This window comes from Manis javanica, chromosome 1 (assembly GCF_040802235.1).
Source record: "Manis javanica isolate MJ-LG chromosome 1, MJ_LKY, whole genome shotgun sequence".
NCBI classification, from domain to species: Eukaryota; Metazoa; Chordata; class Mammalia; order Pholidota; family Manidae; genus Manis; species Manis javanica.
In genome coordinates this window covers 13688202-13707778 of record NC_133156.1, presented here as the reverse complement: position 1 = coordinate 13707778, position 19577 = coordinate 13688202, and the positions used below count along the sequence as shown (strand labels likewise).

Below are 19577 nucleotides of genomic sequence, written 5' to 3'. Positions count from 1 at the left end.
ATCATTAATGTATAATTACATGAGCAACATTATGTTACTAGACTCCCCCTATTGTCAAGTCCCCACCACATACCCCATTACAGTCACTGTCCATCAGCGTAGTATCCAGAGGGGCTTTTTACTGGGCCACTTTCCTACAGCTGGAATTCCTTTGCACTGTAACCTGTGAGATAACAGCAATATAGGGGGCTTTGGTGTAATAGCATGGGTAATAGAAATATACATGCAATCTTCCAGTTTTGAGAGTGTAACAGAAAAATGATATGAATTGGTTATCCTGCAAGCTTTCAGATGCAGGCAGGCTGGGCTTTGATAGCTGTTCCATAATGAAAGGGTAGACTTTCCTGCCTTTCTGTCCCCAGAAGATGAAAATATGAGTCCTTTAGGAAAGCCAAGTATGAAGATGTTATGTAGGAGATAGCTGGATTTTGTGTCAAGTGGAACTTTTTGAATGGCTTGGTGTTTTATTTTTAGAATCACCTATGCAGCCACTAGGCTTGGGTATTGAGGCGGGTAGGAGATGGAGGGCATGATGTGAACCTCCTGGTTCCCTGAAATGGCTATGAGTAGTCAGGCTGTTGTTACCTTGGATGGACAACAAATCAACAGCCTTCAAGGTCAGCTCAGAGAGAGGAGGCGGCATTTAAAGAGATTAAGAACATGGGCCCTGGAGTCAGAATCCTGGCTCTGGGTTCCAGCATGTCTGCTGGCTAGCAGTACGAGCTTGGGGAGTCATTTAATCTCTTTGTGCCTCAGTTTCTTTATCTGTGGAATGGGAATTATAATAATTCCCACCTCATGGGGCTATTGTGAGCATTAAGAGGGCCAATACATGTCTGGCAGTTAAAAAGCATTCAGTAAGTGCTGGCTATGATTATTTTTAGTACATTACAACAACCCTTCTCAAACCTCTTGGTTTACATTCTTAAAAGGCAAAAAGGGCCCTTTTGTTTACATGGGCTATGTCTTTTAAGATTTACTGTATTAGGAATTAAGACAGAAAAATTTTAAATATTTATTTTAAACAACAATAATAAGCCATTCTTAAAGGTTTATGATAAAACATATTCCTAAAATGTTTATATAACATGTATGTAGAAATAACTATAATTTTCAAAACAAAAACTTTTAGCAAGAAAAATGACATTGTTTTATATTTTTGCAAATCTCTTTAATGTCTGGCTTCATGGAAGACAGATGAATTCTTGTATCTCTTGCATTCAATCTTTTGTGGTATGTTGTTTTGCTTGAAATATATCAAGGAAGGCAGTCTCATACAGAGATGTAGTGAAAAAAATGAAGGGTTATTTTAATAGCCTTTTCATAATTACAGTTTTCTCAATACTACACCAAAACATGAAAAAAGGTAGCTTCTTGAATGTTAGTTCCAATGTGGAACCTGAAATCATGTCAACAGAATTTGTGTGCTTGTGACATTGAAGCCTGCAGGTCTACCTTGAATGGTTCTTTTACCCGGGCCTGATTTTGGAGCACCACACCTTGGTCATCTGGGAAATATTGGTTTGCTGAGTTAATGAGAGTCATGTGTAAGCTGACTCATTTCACTATATAATATTTAAAAAATCATGTGTGTTTATGTCATCATCAGAAACGTCCAAGTATCGAGAAGATGTTAAATTCACAGTGATGGATACATGTATTCCAACATTGCAATTTTTGCTTGAAACCTCATCAGCAACAAACATTGTCAGTTGTTTTTCTTCAAATAAAAGCTTCACTTTGTTTTCAAGAAAACGTCTGCCAGATACCCCAGTCTGAATAACCGGTTTGTCTGTCAGTCCTTCTTTCAGGTAAAATGGTTTTCCGTGAATAAAACAGCCAGTGCAGCTTGCCACTCAACCAATCCCTCAAGATATTTTTTCTCAAGATAGCTATTGTTTCTCAGACCTTTGTTAGCAGCAGATGTAAGCTTATCATTTCATTATCAAGAATGTCAAAAAGGCATTCTTCAAAGTTGAGCTTTGGTGAAATGATCATCTTCACCACTTTGTCAAGAACTTTTTAGGTGCAACTAAATCTTCTTTTTACCCTAGGTGTGTGGGGCCCAAGAGCCCAGCGGCTACTGCCTTTCTGTGGTCTAAAGCGCCAGCAGTTTTGCCCACCACTGCTTCTGCACCACCAGAGCAAATGTCACACAGTGAGAAAGGCAGATAACATCTCAGTAGTATCAAAATAGCTATGACTTCTTGGACACCCTGCCAAGGTCTTGGAGAAGCCCAGGAGTCCATGGCTCACCCCTTGTGAACCACTGCTCCATAACATGAAACAGCAACTGGTACCCAGAATGGACATCTGTGGTGTGTCTGCTCAACACCTTTCCTTTCTTTCTAGAGACCCCAACCCCCATTTCCTGCGTTCTACAGGGATCTCCAATCATCGAATCCACCAGAGTACTACCACTATCCTGCCACAGCCACAGGACTGGCATGTGATCAGGCAGAGACACTTTTTGGTTAGAATGGTTACCACCGTGGATGAACTCTCCCATCACGGAGGGGCTGCTGCCGCATGCCACTTGACGTGTGAAAGCAAGAAATACCCTCACTCTTTTGACAAGGCCATTTAGCCGGGGTGAGGTAAGTCTGGAGCTGATGGTTGCCATCCCCCCTTTTGCCTAACCCATAAACCCCAAAACCCATACTGTGAGGAGAAATCCTGTCCATAGCATGAAAGAATAAGGCCAACTGGACAGGGGAAAGCCAAGGGATACCTCATCACTACATCCCTGGAGCTCCTCAGGATGGTTGCACTTGGAACCTAATTGGTTCTGTGAGCCAGTAGACAACTTTTAGTTTCAAGTAGCTTGAATCCAGTTTCTGACATTCTCAATAAAAAGCTGTGATTGAAGAGTTCTCAAGAACCTCTAGGACATTCTTCATTGCTATGGAGAGTCTTAAAGATGAAGGAGAATTCACAGAGCGAGGGTAAGAGCAAAATGTCACAGACTGAGCAGTTCCATGAACGTGTGGATGAGGTGAACAACCACCTCAGAAGGGTGGGGTCAGGCCCGCGGTTACGGAGGACAGGCAGAGGTGAGTGCCTGAACCTCCGTGCAGGCCTGAGCATGGCTCCCCTGCAGGTGCATAATGTGGGTGCACGCACCACCCTGCTGAACCCAGGAAGCCCAGTGCTGAGGCCAGCTCATGCTCCAGCTGCCACTCGTGCTTGAACTGGCGGATGAATTCTGAAACCATCTGCCCAAATCTAAATACCCCAGAGTTTCCAAAGGGAATGCATGGAATGTCCAACAGCCTAAAAGGAATCCTTCTTGAGGAGTGCTGGTTGCCTGGCCAGAACTGATATTAGTTCTAGGGACAGAGCAGTCACACTTGTCCCGGTTCTGTTCACCATACTGTGCCAGTTCCAAATAGTTCACATATGGTGTGGATTACCACACCACTTATAGCTGCTGGTTGCAAACAGAAAGCAGAGACAAATTATGGCTACATAAGCAGAAAATGAATTCAATAGAAGGCTTCTGATAGTTCATAAGTGCAATGGGAAAGCTGGTGAAATGGCTAGAGATACAGCCAAGGTCTCACCACTGGGCAGTCTAGGCAGATGTCACTTCTGGGGCCCCCACCCTGGACAATCCCTTCCCCCACTGTCTAAGGTCAGCTGCCATCACTTGGAGGCCCTAAACTTCATGGCCATAGGAAATAGGAAATAATCTCTAACTGCCACGCATCTGTATCACTCTCCTCTAGATTCAGACTTTCGGGGGGCATGTCACCCAGGTCCTGAGACCATGCCTGATCTGTTGGGGGAGGGTGGCAGCAGGAAATAGCTAGTCTCCATTGACCTGAGAGTGGAAAGCGGGGCCCTCCTGGAGAATTCCCACAACGTTCCAATGTCTACTTTAGAGGATGCCTGATTTTTTCCAAAAGTGAACTTCATTTACATCTGACAGAACAACATCAAGCTGTTGATTAGAAGGAAGGGCAGTGATGCTGGTCAGAAAAAGAAAAAAATATTTACTAATGTCAGTTATATCCCCTGACTTTAGAGAAAAGGAAGCTGAGATCCAGGAAGATTGTGATATGTCCAGAGTTACAGAATTAGTGGTGTAGTGGAGGCTGGACCTCAAGTTCTTAACTCCTCACCCGGTGCTCTTTCCGCAACAATCTTCTTACATTCTTACATTAGCAGGGAGGGGTCTACAGAGCTCTCACCCTGGTCAGAATTTGTATTAGTTTGCTTGGCCATGCAAAAATGCCACAGAATGGGTGGCTTAAACAAGAAAAATACATTTTCTCAAAGTGACAGAGGCCAGAGGTCCCAGATCAAGAAGCTGGCAGGGTTAGTTTCTTCTGTGGCCTCTCACCTTAGCTTGCAGACGGCCCCCGTCTCCCTGTGTCCTCACCTGGCTGTGCTCATGTTGGGAGTCCCTCTCCTCTTCTTATAAGGGCTCTGGTCATATTGGATTAGGGCCCATCCCAAATGACTGCATTTAATTATCTCCTCAAAGACCCTATCTCCAAATGTGGTTACATTCTAAGGTACTGAGAATTAGGACTTAAACATGCAAATCAGAGCGGGGGGAACACAAATTCAGCCCATAGCAGAGCTACTCTAGAAATTCATAACATCACGGTTCCTTCTTGGAGTCTCTGAGTCTGCTGCTATTTTGTTCCTTCAGTTTTGCTTCAACCAACTTTTTTTTTAACTTTTTTTTTTGTTTCAGCCTCTCTAGCACATGCACATGCACACATACACACACTTCTATTAGTATTAGAAACTCTCCTATTGATTACCACATACAAGACTGGGGAAACCCCAGATGCATGGATTCCTGCCTCATAGGAATCGGCCTATTCCTCAGGCTGATCCGGCTCTGACGTGGTCTAGCAAGCACATCCGCTCAGCCCCCGAGGTCAGGGTCAGAGGCAGAGAGCCCCAGCCAGAGAGAAGCTTAGGACCCTGCCCCTCTCCCTGTCCCTTTCTTACCCTTGTGCCTCTTCCATGCTCCCTAGGGACCTGCTCCTCTGCCCCTCCAGTCTCCTCTCAGAGTGAATGATGTGCTCAGTGGTTATGACTCTCAGGGGCACTTGTGTTAAGCCAAATAGGAGGCCTTAGTCAAAAAGAATTGATTTCTAGTTTCAGACTTTCAGGCATTGACAAAACAGGTAAGGAGCATACTCCAGAAGATCCGTATGAGTGGTGGTGAGGGGGTGTGAGGGGTGGGGGGATGGGGCCATGCAACTCAGCCTCCTGAAAGATGTCCTCCAAAAGGTGGGTACCCATGGATGTGACCTGCCTGAAGAGGGAGACAAATAGTCTGTAGGTCATGAGACAAATGGATAGAATATTCTTGGCAAGGCCCCGTGGCTCTGTAAACTGCTCACCCAGCAAGCCTCTGACGAGTTCACCCTTTCAACCCAAATGCCCAGGGCTGCGCAGACAACCTGGCATGCTCCCCTAGCCTCCTCCTAACTTTCTCTTTCCCCTTGGTCCTCTCACACTACACGTAGGCACTTAGTCCAATATCCTGGCTCTAAAAGGTACAAAAGGTTCAAAGAAGGATCACTGAAGAAAAGGTAGAAAGGCCTGCTCAGAGCTCGGCTATGCACAGGGCAGGCTCCCACAGAAAGAATTATTGGGCCCCAAATGTCAAGGTGCAGAGGGAAGGAGCCGGGGAAAGGGGACTCCTGTTTTGACTTCAGCACCTGGACTGTTCTTGGCAGAAGGGAGCCATACTTATTCTCTGAGTGACTGACCCCGTCAAGTCCTGGATGTTTGCTCTTTCGCGTGTTCTACCACGGAGGGTAGATTCAGGGCTAAACCTGCACTTTTCAGCCTGCAGGAAATAATTCAACCCCAGGGACGGCTATAGGCAGGACAAGGAGCAACGGCACCAAGCACAGCAACACAGGTTAACATTTCTTGAATCTGGGCAGACATGGTGCTTAGCATTTTGTGTGAATTCTATCCTTTAATATTGTACAACACTCTGAAGGAACTATTAACATAATCCCCATTTACAGATGGAGAAATTGAGGATTAGGAAGGACCTTGATGGGGGGCTTGCCCAAGATTACCCAGCCTGTAGGTACATGGTGGAAATGGATCGCAAAGCCATGCTCTTGGGTGCCAGGATCCCAATGTCTAGCCCCTAAGCTGCGCGGAGAGAAGAGCGCAGTGCCTCAAGTAAAATCAGGGCTCTCGATGTGGGTTAGCCGCACTGAATGGTAATTTCCAGGAATGTCATCCTGATCATTCATTTTTGAATGTGATTTCAATGTAATTTGACTTGCAGCCTTCAAAATTCTAATGTGGGCTTAAGAACTAGATTGTCCCCCCAGATGAGAAGCTCCAGTTTTCCGTAACTCCAGGACTCAAGCGCGCCCTATGCTCGCTCGCCCCAACCCCGGCAGCAGAGGAGCGATTTCCGGCCGGAGCGAGGCGGAGAGAGACTGCATGGTGAGCAGTGTTTGAACCCAAGCGCCTTGGGACTCAAAGCTGGTGGTCGCCCCTCCGGGCCGCGGCGGGATACTGACAGCTCCTGAGCGCTGCGTCACCGCCGTGGTAACCGCTGGGACCGCCACCAGAGGCTGCGTTTTCTCCCGCCGGGGGCCAGGACAACCGGCCAGAAAGTGAAGAGGCTGTTTTTCTGGGAACCGGACGGAGACATGAAGCCTTGGGTAGGGATAGCCGAGAGGAGGAAGGGCACGCCCCTAGGAGCGCTGGACCCGCGTGGACCTGGCACGCAGCAGAGGATCCGCGCCTTCTGCGAGCAGCCGGGAATAGGAGGGATCCCTGGATAAGGGCGCAAAACGGAAGCATTTGGCGTGGGGGTACGCGTGCGGCGGGGGGCAGTCCAGACTGGCACATCTCTCAAGCTCTGTTGCCATTTCCCCCTATAGCCACCCCCACCCCCAGCCCAGCGCCCCGGCAGACCCATCTCCGAAATAGCACTTTTGGCCGCGTGTCTATCACCGAAAGCCGGCCACCTCCTCCGGTAATCCAGGGAAGGAGCTGGTTCAAAGCGAGCCGTTCGAATTCACCTTGGACCCGTTCCCTGGGGGCCTTGCTGCCACCGGGTGGGTGTCCTGGAGCTGCAGGATGCGAAACTTAATTTAACCGAAGGGCACTTAGGGCAGCGTGGTAGCCGCGCGAAACTCAGAACATGTCACCATAATTGATAATAAAACAGTTGGGATTTATTCACGTATGTCAAAGCACCTTGGCTTCGTTTCTTTCAGGAAAAATGCTCCCTCCTGGGAGGGCAGAGAACTGGTCCCAGGTGAGACTGGCATGCAGACTGATGCGGATGGCGGCGCAGAGGGAGGGTGCCGAGAAGCGGGAGGGACAGAACCGCCTCTGTCCAGGCACAACCCAGGCGTCCTTCTCCAGGAAGAACCTGGGGTACCATCTCCGTGGGGAAACCACATCGGGCTTGCCTTTATTCTAGGGGAACTGGAGAGAGGGCCCTGCATTCAGCTTGATTTGCAGGAAAAGACTGAAGGTTTTTGGAAATGAACCCCACTTGTGTCGAGCAACCCCAGCTGGGGCGCATTTGTAGCCGCAAGAGACGCAAGTGTTTGCTTTCCTAGATACGCAGGGTCCGGCGCTCCCCAAGGTGTGAGTGCGCGCCCGTTGCGGGGGGAGGATGTGTGTGGAGAGCGGCGGGTGGTAGGTAGCGGGGAAATTTCTGGCAGGAAAAGCAGCGGCCCAGGCCTCCAGGACGTGGAACAGCAATCGTTGGGGGGTCTGGAGAACCCGGATCCGCTGTTTCCCTCGGGCAGTTTCCCGAGCAGCAGGAATACCCTACTTCGGGGGCTGGGCGCTCCCCGCCTGCGCGGGAGCCTCCTCCTAGTTCACCTGACGCGTAAAACAAACAAACCCTCTCATGTCCCCAAGGAGGGTTGGGTGTAGATTCTCAGTTGTAGAGGCTGTGGAAGTTTAGCAAGATTCGGTGAGGAAATAAGGCCCGGGAGCCGCGGGCTCCAGCTGCTCAGGGCCGCTCGCGGGGACTTGCGCGCGGGATCGCTCTGGGTTCCCGGACTCGAAGCCCGCACGGTCTGGGAGCAGGAAGCTGGTTAATGGTATTTGCCACAGAGCAAAGCGAGGGGCCCTTCTGAGAGGAGGCCGCACCATCCTGTTGGGAATTTGTGCCTAACAAATACGGTGGATAAAAAATAATTGGTAATAGGTTATCAATCCGAAGGCAGCCAAGGGCTGAGACCTCCCGCTTGAGATAAATTAGTGGTCGCTGCCCCTGGTGATGGCGGTCAGGACATCCCAACTGGCTGGGCTGGAGGTGGCGCCGGACTCTGGCTGGAGGGCGGCGCTGAAGGGGTCTGGACCCGAGGCACAACGCGGAAGCTCCCTCCTTCCGACTCGGCTCTTTGAGCCCCCTGCGCGCACAGGAGGCCCGGGAGCGCACGGGGCCTAAGGGCGCGCAAGGCCGAGTCCGCGCTGGGCTGGGGGTGCAGAACCCGGCTGGCGGGGCAGCAAGGTGAGCAGCGGAGCTGGGACCCCTCCACCCCATCCCCGCCCCGCCCCATCAGGAAGCCCCAACCCTGGGCCGGCGCCTGTCCAGTACGGAGCAGAGGCCGGGAGGGTCCAGGGCCACGTGGACTTCTAAGAAAAAAAAAAAGTTTATTTAAAATTTTGTACATAAATAAATAAATAAATATCTTCTGGTATTACAGAGACCATACAAGCTAGGGGCCTGGGGTCTGCGGCCAGAGAGGGTGTCGCCAGAGCTGGAGAGTTGGGGTATCTGGGGGACATGCGGCGTGTCTCCTTGAACAAAGTGAATCCGCTTCCCGACACGGATACCATTGGCGACAATTTCTCTCTTGGGAGAGGAGCCGCGAGCACGGCCAGGCCTGATGGAGGGTCAGACAGACCCACTGAACTCGGAGGAGGCAGAAGGGAAAGGGGAAAAAAAAGGGGGGGGAAATGGAAAGAGGAGTTCATAAATGTGTGTGTGTGGTGGGGGGTGGTTTGGATGAACGACCACAGGAAATAAGTGGGGAGGGAGAGAAAGACGTGAAAGAGGAGGGGGCAAGAAGGGGTTCCGAGGGGTGAGAGGCCGAGCCTAACCTAGGGTGGGGTAAAGGAGGGGAGGCGAGGGAGCCTGAGCCGGTCCAGAGAGGGCAGGCGCGGGGGCGCCGGCGGCCAGCAAGGCGCTGGGCCCGGCCGGCGTGCAGGCGTGGGGCCGCCGTGCTGCCGGGCGGAGAAGGACTCCAGCGCTTGCAGTGCCCACAGCGCGCAGTTCGTTTGGGGCACCGCGAGCCCGGGGTGGGGACGCCAGCGTCAGGTTTCTGCCCAGCTCTAGGCGCTGCCCAGGGCCGGGGGCCTCCGCAAAGCCCTGCCGAATCCGTGCGTGGACGTCTGGCGGCGGACGCCTGGGGACTGGCCCTGCATCCCAGGACCTGGGCTGGGCGACGTGGGGAGGCGGGAGCCTAGGGGGTGACCGTGAGATCTCGGTCGTCCTTCCCTGAAGAGGACGGAGACATGGGCACCTCGTCGTCATCCTCGGAGCACTTGGCGGAGGAGAGCGACGCGCACTTGCAGCTTGGCGGGGCCCCCGCGCCGGCGCCCGCGCTCCCTCCGCTGCCGCGGTGGTTGCTGCCTTTGCCCTCCTTCTTATGCTTCACCCGGCGGTTCTGGAACCAGATCTTCACCTGCTTCTCCGACAGATTCAGGTAGGTCGCGATCTCGATGCGGCGCAGGCGGGACAGGTACATGTTAGAGGCGAACTCGCGCTCCAGCTCCAGCAGCTGCGTGCTGGTGAACGCCGTGCGCATCCTCTTGCTGCTGGGCAGCTGGTTTGAACTGCTGTCTGCAGGGGGCGGGGGTGCAGAGACGGAAGCCATCAGCCGCCTGCGCTGGGTGCCAGATCCCTCGGCAGGCGGCCGCTAGAATACCAGGACTTCACTGCCTCGCCCACCTCTTTGCCCCGAACGCGACGCACCGCAGCGTGACCGCGCGCCTCCTTGCCAGGCCACGGGACCCTGATACTCCCGGAGTCACGCGGCCCTGGCACTACTTTGTGGCGCGCCCTGAGTCCTAGCCCTCGCTCTCTCCCACGGGCCCCCTCCAGCACCTGGACCTTGTGCCCTCACCCGCCCTCCCGGGGTCCTGTCCCGGCCCCCCATCCGCACACCACTCTGTCTCCCCCAGGCCCCCGACACTACCCTCACCTTCCCCAGCGCTCTCAGGGTCCCTCATCCTCCATCCCTGGCCCTTCGATTCTCGTCGGGTCACCTGTGCCCTGTGCCCCGGCGCGGCTACGCGGCTTACCCACGGAAATGCAGTGGAACTGCCTGGGGTCGGGCAGTGGGTAGGAGGTCTGGTAGAGCGCGGCGGCGGCAGCGGCGGCAGCGGGGCCATGAGCGACCCCAGGCGATACCGCCGAGTGCTGGCGGCCCAGGGGCGCGTGGCAGTACTGCGAGCCGAAGGGCGGGAAGGACGCCTTGAGCAGAGGCAGCGCGGGCGGCCCGGGGGGCCCGTGCAGCTGCGAGGCGGTGACGCAGAGCGGGCACACGCACAGCAGCCCGGCCTTGCGCGCGTGGCAGGCGCCGGGCGAGAGGCCGTGCAAGGCGTGCGGCGGAGGCACGGCGTAGGGGAAGATGGGCGGCGGGCTGCCCTCCGGCGCCTTCTTCTCGCCCGCCTCGCGCAGCACCAGCGAGTCCACCAGGAAGGAGCGCGGCATGGTCCCGGTGCGCGGTCGCCCCGCCGCCAGCCCGCTCCCTGCGCCCCGCAGACCTCGGGGCTCTCGGCGCGTTTCCCCGGGCCGCGGCCGCGCACAGCTGCCTTTTCCCGGGAGCCTGAAGGAGCCGCGGAGGCCGAGGCTGGAGCCGCCGCCGCCGCCGCCGCCGCTGCCGCGGGCGCCTCCCAGAGAGCTCGGGGTGCTGGCCAGCGCTAGTGGTGCTGAAAGGCGCCGGCGGTGCCGCTTAAATAGGACTATTGCCATGTGATGGGCTACGCCAGGAGCGGCCGGGGCCTCTCAATAGGGTTTTTGTGCCTTTTCTCTTGGCATTCACTCTGCACGCTTCCTCATTATTTCACTTGTTAACTAAATGAACTGCATAATGTACTCTATTCTTGTCAACCCCACCCACGCCGTAACAGGCACCCTCGCCCCCCTCCTCTCCCTTTTGCGAGTTTATTTTCTCATTCTCCTGCGATTTAATATTCTTTTCTTTCTCTTTATTCCTAGCTCCCCCTTTAGCTCTGCATTGGCGATAGGCCCGTTTATCTTACTGATTTTGTACGCACACTGCCTCTCTTCCACAGATCCCCAAGCGCGCACACCCCATCTTCTCCGCGCACTCGGTTGCTGTTCCTTTCCTTCTCTCATCCTTTCTGCCTCCCCCAAAAGATCGTGCTGCCTCCACTCAGTTCGCTCAGTTCAGTGCTGGGCACCCCGCGGGCGTCCCTACAACCGACCTCAGATTAATTTCCACCTGTAGAATCGCTTCCCCTCTCCTGTGTCGGAAGCTAGAGGACTGGGCTCCTGCAGCGGGAGGCGCCGCTTGGGAGAGAGAAGGGCCCGGGATTCCTCATCCAGCACTAGGCCCCCTGCTGTTCTGTTCCCTGAGTTCCTCAAGCAGTCTTTGATGCTGCCAATAACGCCCAGTCTTTATTAGGTAGGTGCTAGTCAGCCAGCCTTTTTCTTGAAACATTCAGACAGGGCGTGGGTGTAAATAGGAAAACAGCCACTGAGAGTCACGGACAGACGGGGAACGGGGAATGAAAGCGTGGACAGAGCTCTCGCACCCTAGCAGATGGGGAGAGCGTGGGCGTTCTCTGACCCTCTCCCCTTGCGCACACCCCAGTAGACTCGGGGCTGCGCTCGGAAACCATTGCCTTCCTGCAATCTGCCCCGCAGAAGTGGCGCGAGGGGCAGTTGTATTCCCAACTTCTGCCGCCTTTGCCCACCCGATGGAGCTCCCCTGGCCCCAAGACCTTCTCCTGCAGTGTCACCCTCTTCTTTCTGGTCACACAATAGTTAAACAACTTCAAACGTCTGGCGCTGTGTACACAGCTTCGGCTTTTTATACCGTCCTCGGGCTCAAAGCTGCTTCGCCCAGGAACTTTTTCCATACAATGGGAAATTAGCATAAACATTTCGAATTTACAGCCCTGGACTTTTCACGGAAGACATTTACTTTCGATTTTATTGGAACCAAATCGCTGCAGTCACCTGCTCTGAATGGAACTGTGACAAATGGAGGGGGAAGCTTTCTGGAAGGGGGAATCAGTGCACGGGGACACGAATGCCCCAAATGGAAGCATGCATCACTGATGCCATCTTTGCTATAACAACAGCAGCAAAATTACTGATTAAAAAGCAAAGAAACTTTGAGAGAAAATGACCGATTCCATAAAAGGGAGAGGGACAATGGGGAAAAACAGCCTGGCTGAAGGACTGTCATGTAACAGGAGTGGGGGCTCAATGCTTCTTTGATTGTTTGGTACAGGGGAGGGGAGTGACAGGGGACCACGGCTGCCCCAAACGCCACAGTTTCCTCCCCAGTGTCCCGCACGCTAGGGTGGTGGTTGTAAACCAGAGGCATAGTGAAGCATAATGCCCGTTCTAATTGTCCTGGGAAATTTGGATTGGCCTGGACCCCCGAGACTGAGCTGGCACCCGTGACAGGGCCGGGAGCGGGGCTCCCCGCTGGGCTGAGGCGGGCGGGAGAGGTGCGGGATGCTGTTGGGGCCCTGCGGGGTGAAATAGGCTCCCGCTGCGCCGCGGAGCCGGGAGCCCCCGGAGGGCCAGTGCCCTCTCCGGGGAGCAGCAGCCCGCGCCCGGGGAGGAAGGGGTTAAGAGCCCCTGAATGCGAACACGGCCAAAGCTACTGGGAAAGAATATCCAGGGAAGGGGGAAATAACCAGTTTTTTCCCCCCTCCAGTCTCTGGACCTTATTGAATGTCATTGAAGAAAGTTTTGAATGCCAGATAAAGAGAGGCGAATTAAAGTGTGTGACAGCGGAGGATAAGCGAACACAAAGAGAACTCTGTCACACTTTGGGGCAAAATCCGTGGGCTTTTTACCAAGTCTCTTCGCTATGATTGAATTAAGTAATAGGAAAACATTTTCTTTCAGTTTAGAACCATTAGACAAAAACTTCAAAGCGAATAACACTTTTTAATGTGCGGCCCACAATAGGTCGGGGGGTTTGTGCTGAAATGCTTAAATGGTTTGTTGTGCAGCTCGGCGCGGGAGAGACCCGGGCCCGAGCAGAACAGCACCCCTGAGTGTTTCCGGGCGGCCTGGAGAGATCGCACACTTAATCCGCGGCCGGAAAAGGGGGCTCCCAGCTCGGGGGTCTGAGACCGCCCGGGGCGCTCCGGGAGTTGGATAATTTCAGGAAAGTTCTGTGCAACCGAGAAGGGCGCTGGGCGGCCGGGAGGGCGCTGAGCTGTGCAGCTGCGGGGAGGTTGGGGCCGCCCGTAGAGGGGCGCGAGCTCGCCCGGGGGCCCAGCGCCCTGCAGCCCCGCGGCCTGTGCCCACCGCCTGGTTTCAGGCCGGTGCGCTCCGAGCCCAGGGAGGCTGCTCCCCAGCGACTCTGGCGGCCGCGCCGCTTCGCTTTTCAAAGTGCCCCCTAGGGCTGGCTTCAGCCGGGTTTGAACATAACTCCCCCCCACCAGCAAACGCCCCCTAGGGCGGGGCGGGGTGGGAGGTGGCGGCGGGATTAGCCTGACAGCCCTCAAGAGGGGCCCTGGGGAGCCGCCTCGCCTGGTGGGCCCTGCTCTGACCCGGAGCTGGTTTTCAAGTGTCCATCAGGGACAGTTCAACATGGAATAATTTCTGTTGTCCTGGCCTTTTCTTTTCATACTGTCTCCTTTCCTGTTGGTGCAGAGAGCACGCCATTTTTCTCCTGGAAATAGAGCTCTACGATATTTGCAGTAAAATGGGGAGTGGGTGTGGGGGAGTCCTTCTTTTCTGACCTCCTTCACGTATTTCTTCAAATGTCATTCAAATGTCACTTTCCTTCTCAGGAAGGCCAAGGACCCTAATTAAATGTATTTACTCTTTTCTCATCACATTCCCCAGTCCTGTCCCTTGCTTTATAAATAAATACCTTCTAAATTTCTGTCTTTTACTCATTTTTTCTCCTGTCGTCCTCCCTACCCCCCCCCACATACATATTTAAATATACATCCATTGAGGACCAGCATACTAGTCTCTCCTGTGCATTACTGTTTCCCAACTCAGGAAAGTTCCTGGCACATTGTAGTCCTCAGTATATTATTTGTTGGATAAATAAATGAATCGGACTTGATGCAGAAAGTGGCATAGGTAAGGGGGCTTTCTGGATTTCCTGCTTAATACACCTAGACACTTAGGGGTATGGCACTGGGTACCTGGACTGCAGCAACAGTCTGACTGTCTCACAGTCACCACACCCACACCTGTGCCTGAATTATCACAGGAGCTCAATGTGTTTGTTGAATGAATGGCAGATCTTTAGGTAACTAGCCCTCTCGGGAGTTTCTCAGATTCCTTCAAAGGGGCAAAATGGTCCCATTCCAGGCGGTTCCAGTGTCCTGCTCTGCAGGAGTTAGATGAAGCCACTGTAGCTCAAGGCTAGAGGTTGTCACTTAGGTCTTCTCAGGGTATGTACTAAAAAGGCATTGGTTAGAGAAGAGATGTCATATATGCCCTGAAGTTATCAGTGACCATTTCTCTTTCTGGATGAAGGCAGTAGAATGGGAATTCTCATTGCATAAAAAGGACTGCTCCCGTGATCAGGCCGGGAGTGACTCAAACACCTCCCTCTGGAGAGAGCAGGCTGTTCAGAGGAACAGAGGGGCAGGAGAGCACCAGGAAATGGTCTACCCAGGCCATGAGGGGTGCATCCGGAAGCCAGGAGTGGAAGGTGCCTAAAACCGGGTTCTGAGCAGGAAATGGAGGCCAAGCCATGAAGGACCATTCCCATTTATGTGACTGGGAGATAAATATCAGTCTTTTTTATTATTACTTGAATTTTCTACTTCATGAAGCTGTATTTAATAATAACTACTCTGGTCCCCAAATGCTGATCCATCCAGATAAGAAGAATCAAACCAAATGAAGGAATCAATGAGAGTCATGTTACAGTTGCTGGATATTCTCTCGTGCTTTCCCAACTAGAATACAATCCCTTAAGGGCAGGGGCAAAGACTTCATACCGCTGTCACCAACCTTTCTCATAGCACTTAGCATATTACATGCATTTAATACATGTTTAATGTTAGTGCTAATGGCAGTAAAGGACCAGTCCTCTCGGCACATATTCAACCCATCATAACTGCATCTTCATGACCCTCACAAAGTTTCATGAGCTCTCAGCATTTTAGCTTTCCATAGGAAAATTGGAATATCTCACCTCCCTTGAAAGGATTACAGAGGATGTACACATAACCTGAATATTACCAGGATTGCCAGTCAATACGTGCAGGTGAAGACAATAACAATCACCTAGAGCTTCTGTTTGAACCTTGCAAGATCTCTGGCCTCACTTGTAAAATGCCTCCTTTTCCCATCTGATTTTCTGGAAGTCCTTCATGGGCTGCCCTGCTAGTGTCCACGGGCCAGGTTGTTAGCTGGCTTCCACCATGACACCCACCAGTCTGTGTGCTCAGCCTGGGATGGCTCCACTGGCTCCTTGCACACATTGCTGCAGGTACCACTGCTGCTTCCATACGCATTTGTAAAGCCCAAGATAGAGCGTGCCCTTAAACGGGAGCTGTGTGTTCTCTTTCCTGGGTGACAGGATGAAGGGATGTTGCCGAGGCCTTCTTTCAGCATGGCTAAGTCATTCATCCCAAAGCTTTCCCTTTTCTCTTCCACCTTGACATCACTGGGAACAAAGATGATTTCTGCAGGGATCAGGGCATTCTCCCACCGAGGGGCCATGAAGACGAGTGTGAAACACCTTACTAAGGGTTTCAGTAGGAAATGTTTATAGATTTAAAGAAGAACAACACATGGGGCGTTTGAAACAGGCAGAACCAGTCTCAGCCAAGGCAGTCAGTGTTCCATTGATGAACGAACACCTGACCTTTAGGATGAGTCCTTGTTTCCCCCTTATGGGTGGTAGTGACTCTTGAACCTTGAGACTGGCCTTGACTGTGGCCTAAGGCAAGATTTCCATCAGGAAACTGGGTTTGAGACCCTCTAGTGTAAATGTTGCCCGCCTTGTCTGTCTTTCTCTGCCAGCAACAGCCTGCAACTTCATGATCAGCCAGGTTTATAGAGCAATAAAGCAGTAAACCTACAGATGGTGGAGACCGCTTTGGACGCTCTGTTCTTTCCAAACACACTCCTGTTTCCCTATTTTTACCAGAGAGACCCCAGGACACATCCCCTCTCCCAACCTCCCATTCTCTGAAAGCCTTCAGCTCAAAATCCCCCAAGAAAGCAAAGATAAGCCCCTGGAAGACAAAGAGCAGAGGATTTGTTGAGGCTGAAATTCTGTGATATGTCATACAGAGCAGAACAGATTGGTTTAAAAAGTCCTGGGGATTCTGTGACCATACCCCTACCCCACCCCCAGCTAACACAACCGAGTTCCGGGTTTGCCTAGCAAAGTACTTGGGTGAGCAACTTCTCAGAGCCGCAGTGAGCAGATGGCTGATCATGGCTGCTTTCTCATTATGTTTTGGAAGAGGGTGGGATGAGAAGAAGGGAGGGGTTCCCAGAAAAGGCTGCTGCCGGGACACCTCAATTCTGGCAGGAGCCACTCTGGGACACTCTTAGTGATGATGCCCTTAACCCTGGTAGTTTGCCAAGTATTTCTACCCTGGTTGGCACAGAGACGCCAGTGGAGCATCAAGTAAATTCTGGGGCCACATTGACTTGCAGTCATGAATGATTCCAAAGGATAATGTCCTCACCATTGGGTTGGTGCCCCTCATTCTGAGGAACGGTGGCCCTTCATTCCCACAAAGACTGTTGTACCTGTCATCATTGAGCTCTTGTCACTGCACAGGTCTCTGTGTCAATCTGGAGTACCGGCTACTGTTTCCAGTAAAGCAGTCCCTTGTAAAAAGGAAAAAAAGTTGAAGGAATCTGCAGAAACTTTTTCACTAATGGATCTGCTCTGAGCATGCCTTGTGTCTTAGAGAGAAGTCTTACTTCCAGCTAACTATGTAGATTTAATGAATAAATTAAACTGAATTGCTAAGAAAAATCACTTCCTTTCACTTCTTTAGCTATTAAGTGAAGGTTAATACCATTGGGCAGTTCGTATCAGCTAAAGCCTTAGAGTTAATCTTAGCTGGCTCTGTCCTGGGACAGCAAGAATGTGTCCCTTCTATCACGTCTAGTTTGTATAGCGCACAGCAGCCCTTCCCTTTCCTTACTCATCAAAGGTCAAAGCATAATTTGGAACCAACTTGAGAGTCCCTCTCCAACTTACTGTCTTGCTTTAGGACCTCTTAATAAGTCTCCTGACCCCACGTGAATGTCACTTATGGCTGCATACTGGCAGTGACTGCAATTCATAAGACAAGTGGCCCCTGTATAGGGTTCAGACACTGCCTTTCTTATCCCCATCTCAACTACAACATCATTCATGGAGCAGGCTCTAAGATTATCCATCTCAACTTTCCACCGTTTTTTTCTCGATATCTTAATTCTGTGATGGGTACCAAAATTTGTAGTACACTTAGCACGAGCAGGGTTGAGAAGTAGTTTTGCCAAGCTGGCTTCAGAAGGAGGGGCTGGCCTGTTGGTTTGTTTTACACGAGCTCTTGAGGAAGACCATGGTCAAAACAGATGCTCTTCCTGGGAATATTTTTTTAGGTAGCAATTGGCTAATGAGAGGATAATTCCTAAACTATTTAAAAATCAAGTCATGTAGTATAGCTTACTAACCAAAAACTATCCCACATTGTACTATGTGGTAATAGATACAGATTTTATATTTCTAACCAGTACTTCATTTTATTGTTAAAATATGTTGTAGTTCTACTTTATGATGGAGAATCTGAAGAGTGGAGTATTCTGTGTATTTCTCAATTCTTTGCTGAGATATACTTAGAGAATGGTGTTTAGTTTAATTAAATCGAGGGGCCAGAATTTAATACTCACTATGTGTCAAGCACATGTACTAATTATTCAATCCTCACAATCAATAAAATAAACTACAAGTTAGGAATTTAAAATATGTGTTTTATTCATCAAATATTATAGTTTGAGATGGCTTTTTGTTAGTCATTTACTTGACTGAGAGTTTCTATACTTGAGAAACAAGTGACATACGTATTATTATTTCTATTTTACAGATGTGGAAACTGAGGCATAGAGAAGTGACTGGCCAAGTGGTCAGAGGCTTGGCTAGAATCTTCAATGATAATTGTGGTTTTTACTAAGATGGAGGAAAGAACAGAGGGGCAATGGGGGAAATCTGCAATTGCTGCTACTCTTGTTTAATCCATTGAACAAATATTCTTGAATTCCTGCCTTGAGCAAGGTAATAGCTGTTGAGAGGGGAGCCTCTGAAGACACTCTGGCTGTGTGTCTTTGGCTGTGATTTTGGGCAAGTTGCTTAATTCCCTGAGCTGCAGCTGCCACATCTATGAACTATGGAGCCTGGTAGTGCCTTCTGTATAGAATTGTTGGGAGAGTGAAATAAGTTAAAAGACCTCTAGATCATGGGGTCCTGCATCGGTCACATAGCAAGTTTCAGTACCTGTCAGCTATATCACACCTACATGGCATAGGAAGGGCAAATTCCTGTGCCAGGTCCTGAGTAGAACTCCAGTAGAGCACAGAGCCACACAGAGGGACGGACAAGTCTGAAGATGTCTTTCCAGAAATTACTTCATGGGATGGGGGATGAACATGGAGGGTCACCATTAGGGGGCCGAGCAGGGTGGGGGGTCCCAGACGCTCTGGGGTTGGGAGTGACTTGGTTAGCCAGAAAGCCCATTCCAGGAGGACCTGCCAGACTGGGACTTATGATAAAGACGTGAACATTTCCTTACTTTCCATGCTCTGTGAGATGCCCCCATTGCCATGGCAAGTGTGAGACCAGCTTCATGACTGGGGACATTCCACTGTGGGCAGGCTTCCCTCTGATCTGTCTGAGGATGTGACCAGCCCATGTGAGAGCAGCCAAGAAACTCTCTGGTGTCACAGAGAAATTAGAGGAAGATGTGCATTAAAAAAAATAAAACAGAGCGATGCTGGGGTTCCAGTAATGAGTATAAATGCTTTCCCTTTCAGTACTTGTTAATAGATAGAGACTCAAAAAACTTTCTCTTTGGAGAATATGTGATTTTTTTGTGGGGAAAGAAGGAGAAAAATAATGAAGATTTTCCCCCCTTCCTACTTCCCTTTAGAAAAATAGTGGTTTTCCCCCCTTCCTACTTCTCTTTTTCCTGTTTTACTTCCCCTTTGTTCCCTTATTTCCTTTTCATTTTGCTAATTGCCATCACCATAGAAGTTTCTAGTGGAGGCACTGAGCTTAGGAGGAGAACAATATCCACTTATAGGGCAGTGCAGGAGGCACAACCCCTCCAGCTACTTGAAGCAAGAAGGGAAGGATTTAATACAGGAAATCTGGTGTTTACAAAACTCTGGATGGGATGGGAGGTAGACACTA

The 19577-nt window shown here is 51.1% G+C and overlaps 1 protein-coding gene across 1 annotated transcript; it reads right to left on the bottom strand.

Annotated features, from left to right (window-relative positions):
* Window positions 1-9395: 9395 nt before the first annotated feature.
* Window positions 9396-10809, bottom strand: GSX1 (GS homeobox 1). Its single transcript, XM_017676428.3, has 2 exons — window positions 10276-10809; window positions 9396-9814 (listed from the first exon to the last, which is right to left on the bottom strand). The coding sequence occupies exons 1-2, from the start codon at window positions 10685-10687 to the stop codon at window positions 9435-9437; spliced, it is 792 nt and encodes a 263-aa protein (XP_017531917.3). The 5' UTR covers window positions 10688-10809; the 3' UTR covers window positions 9396-9434.
* Window positions 10810-19577: the final 8768 nt, after the last annotated feature.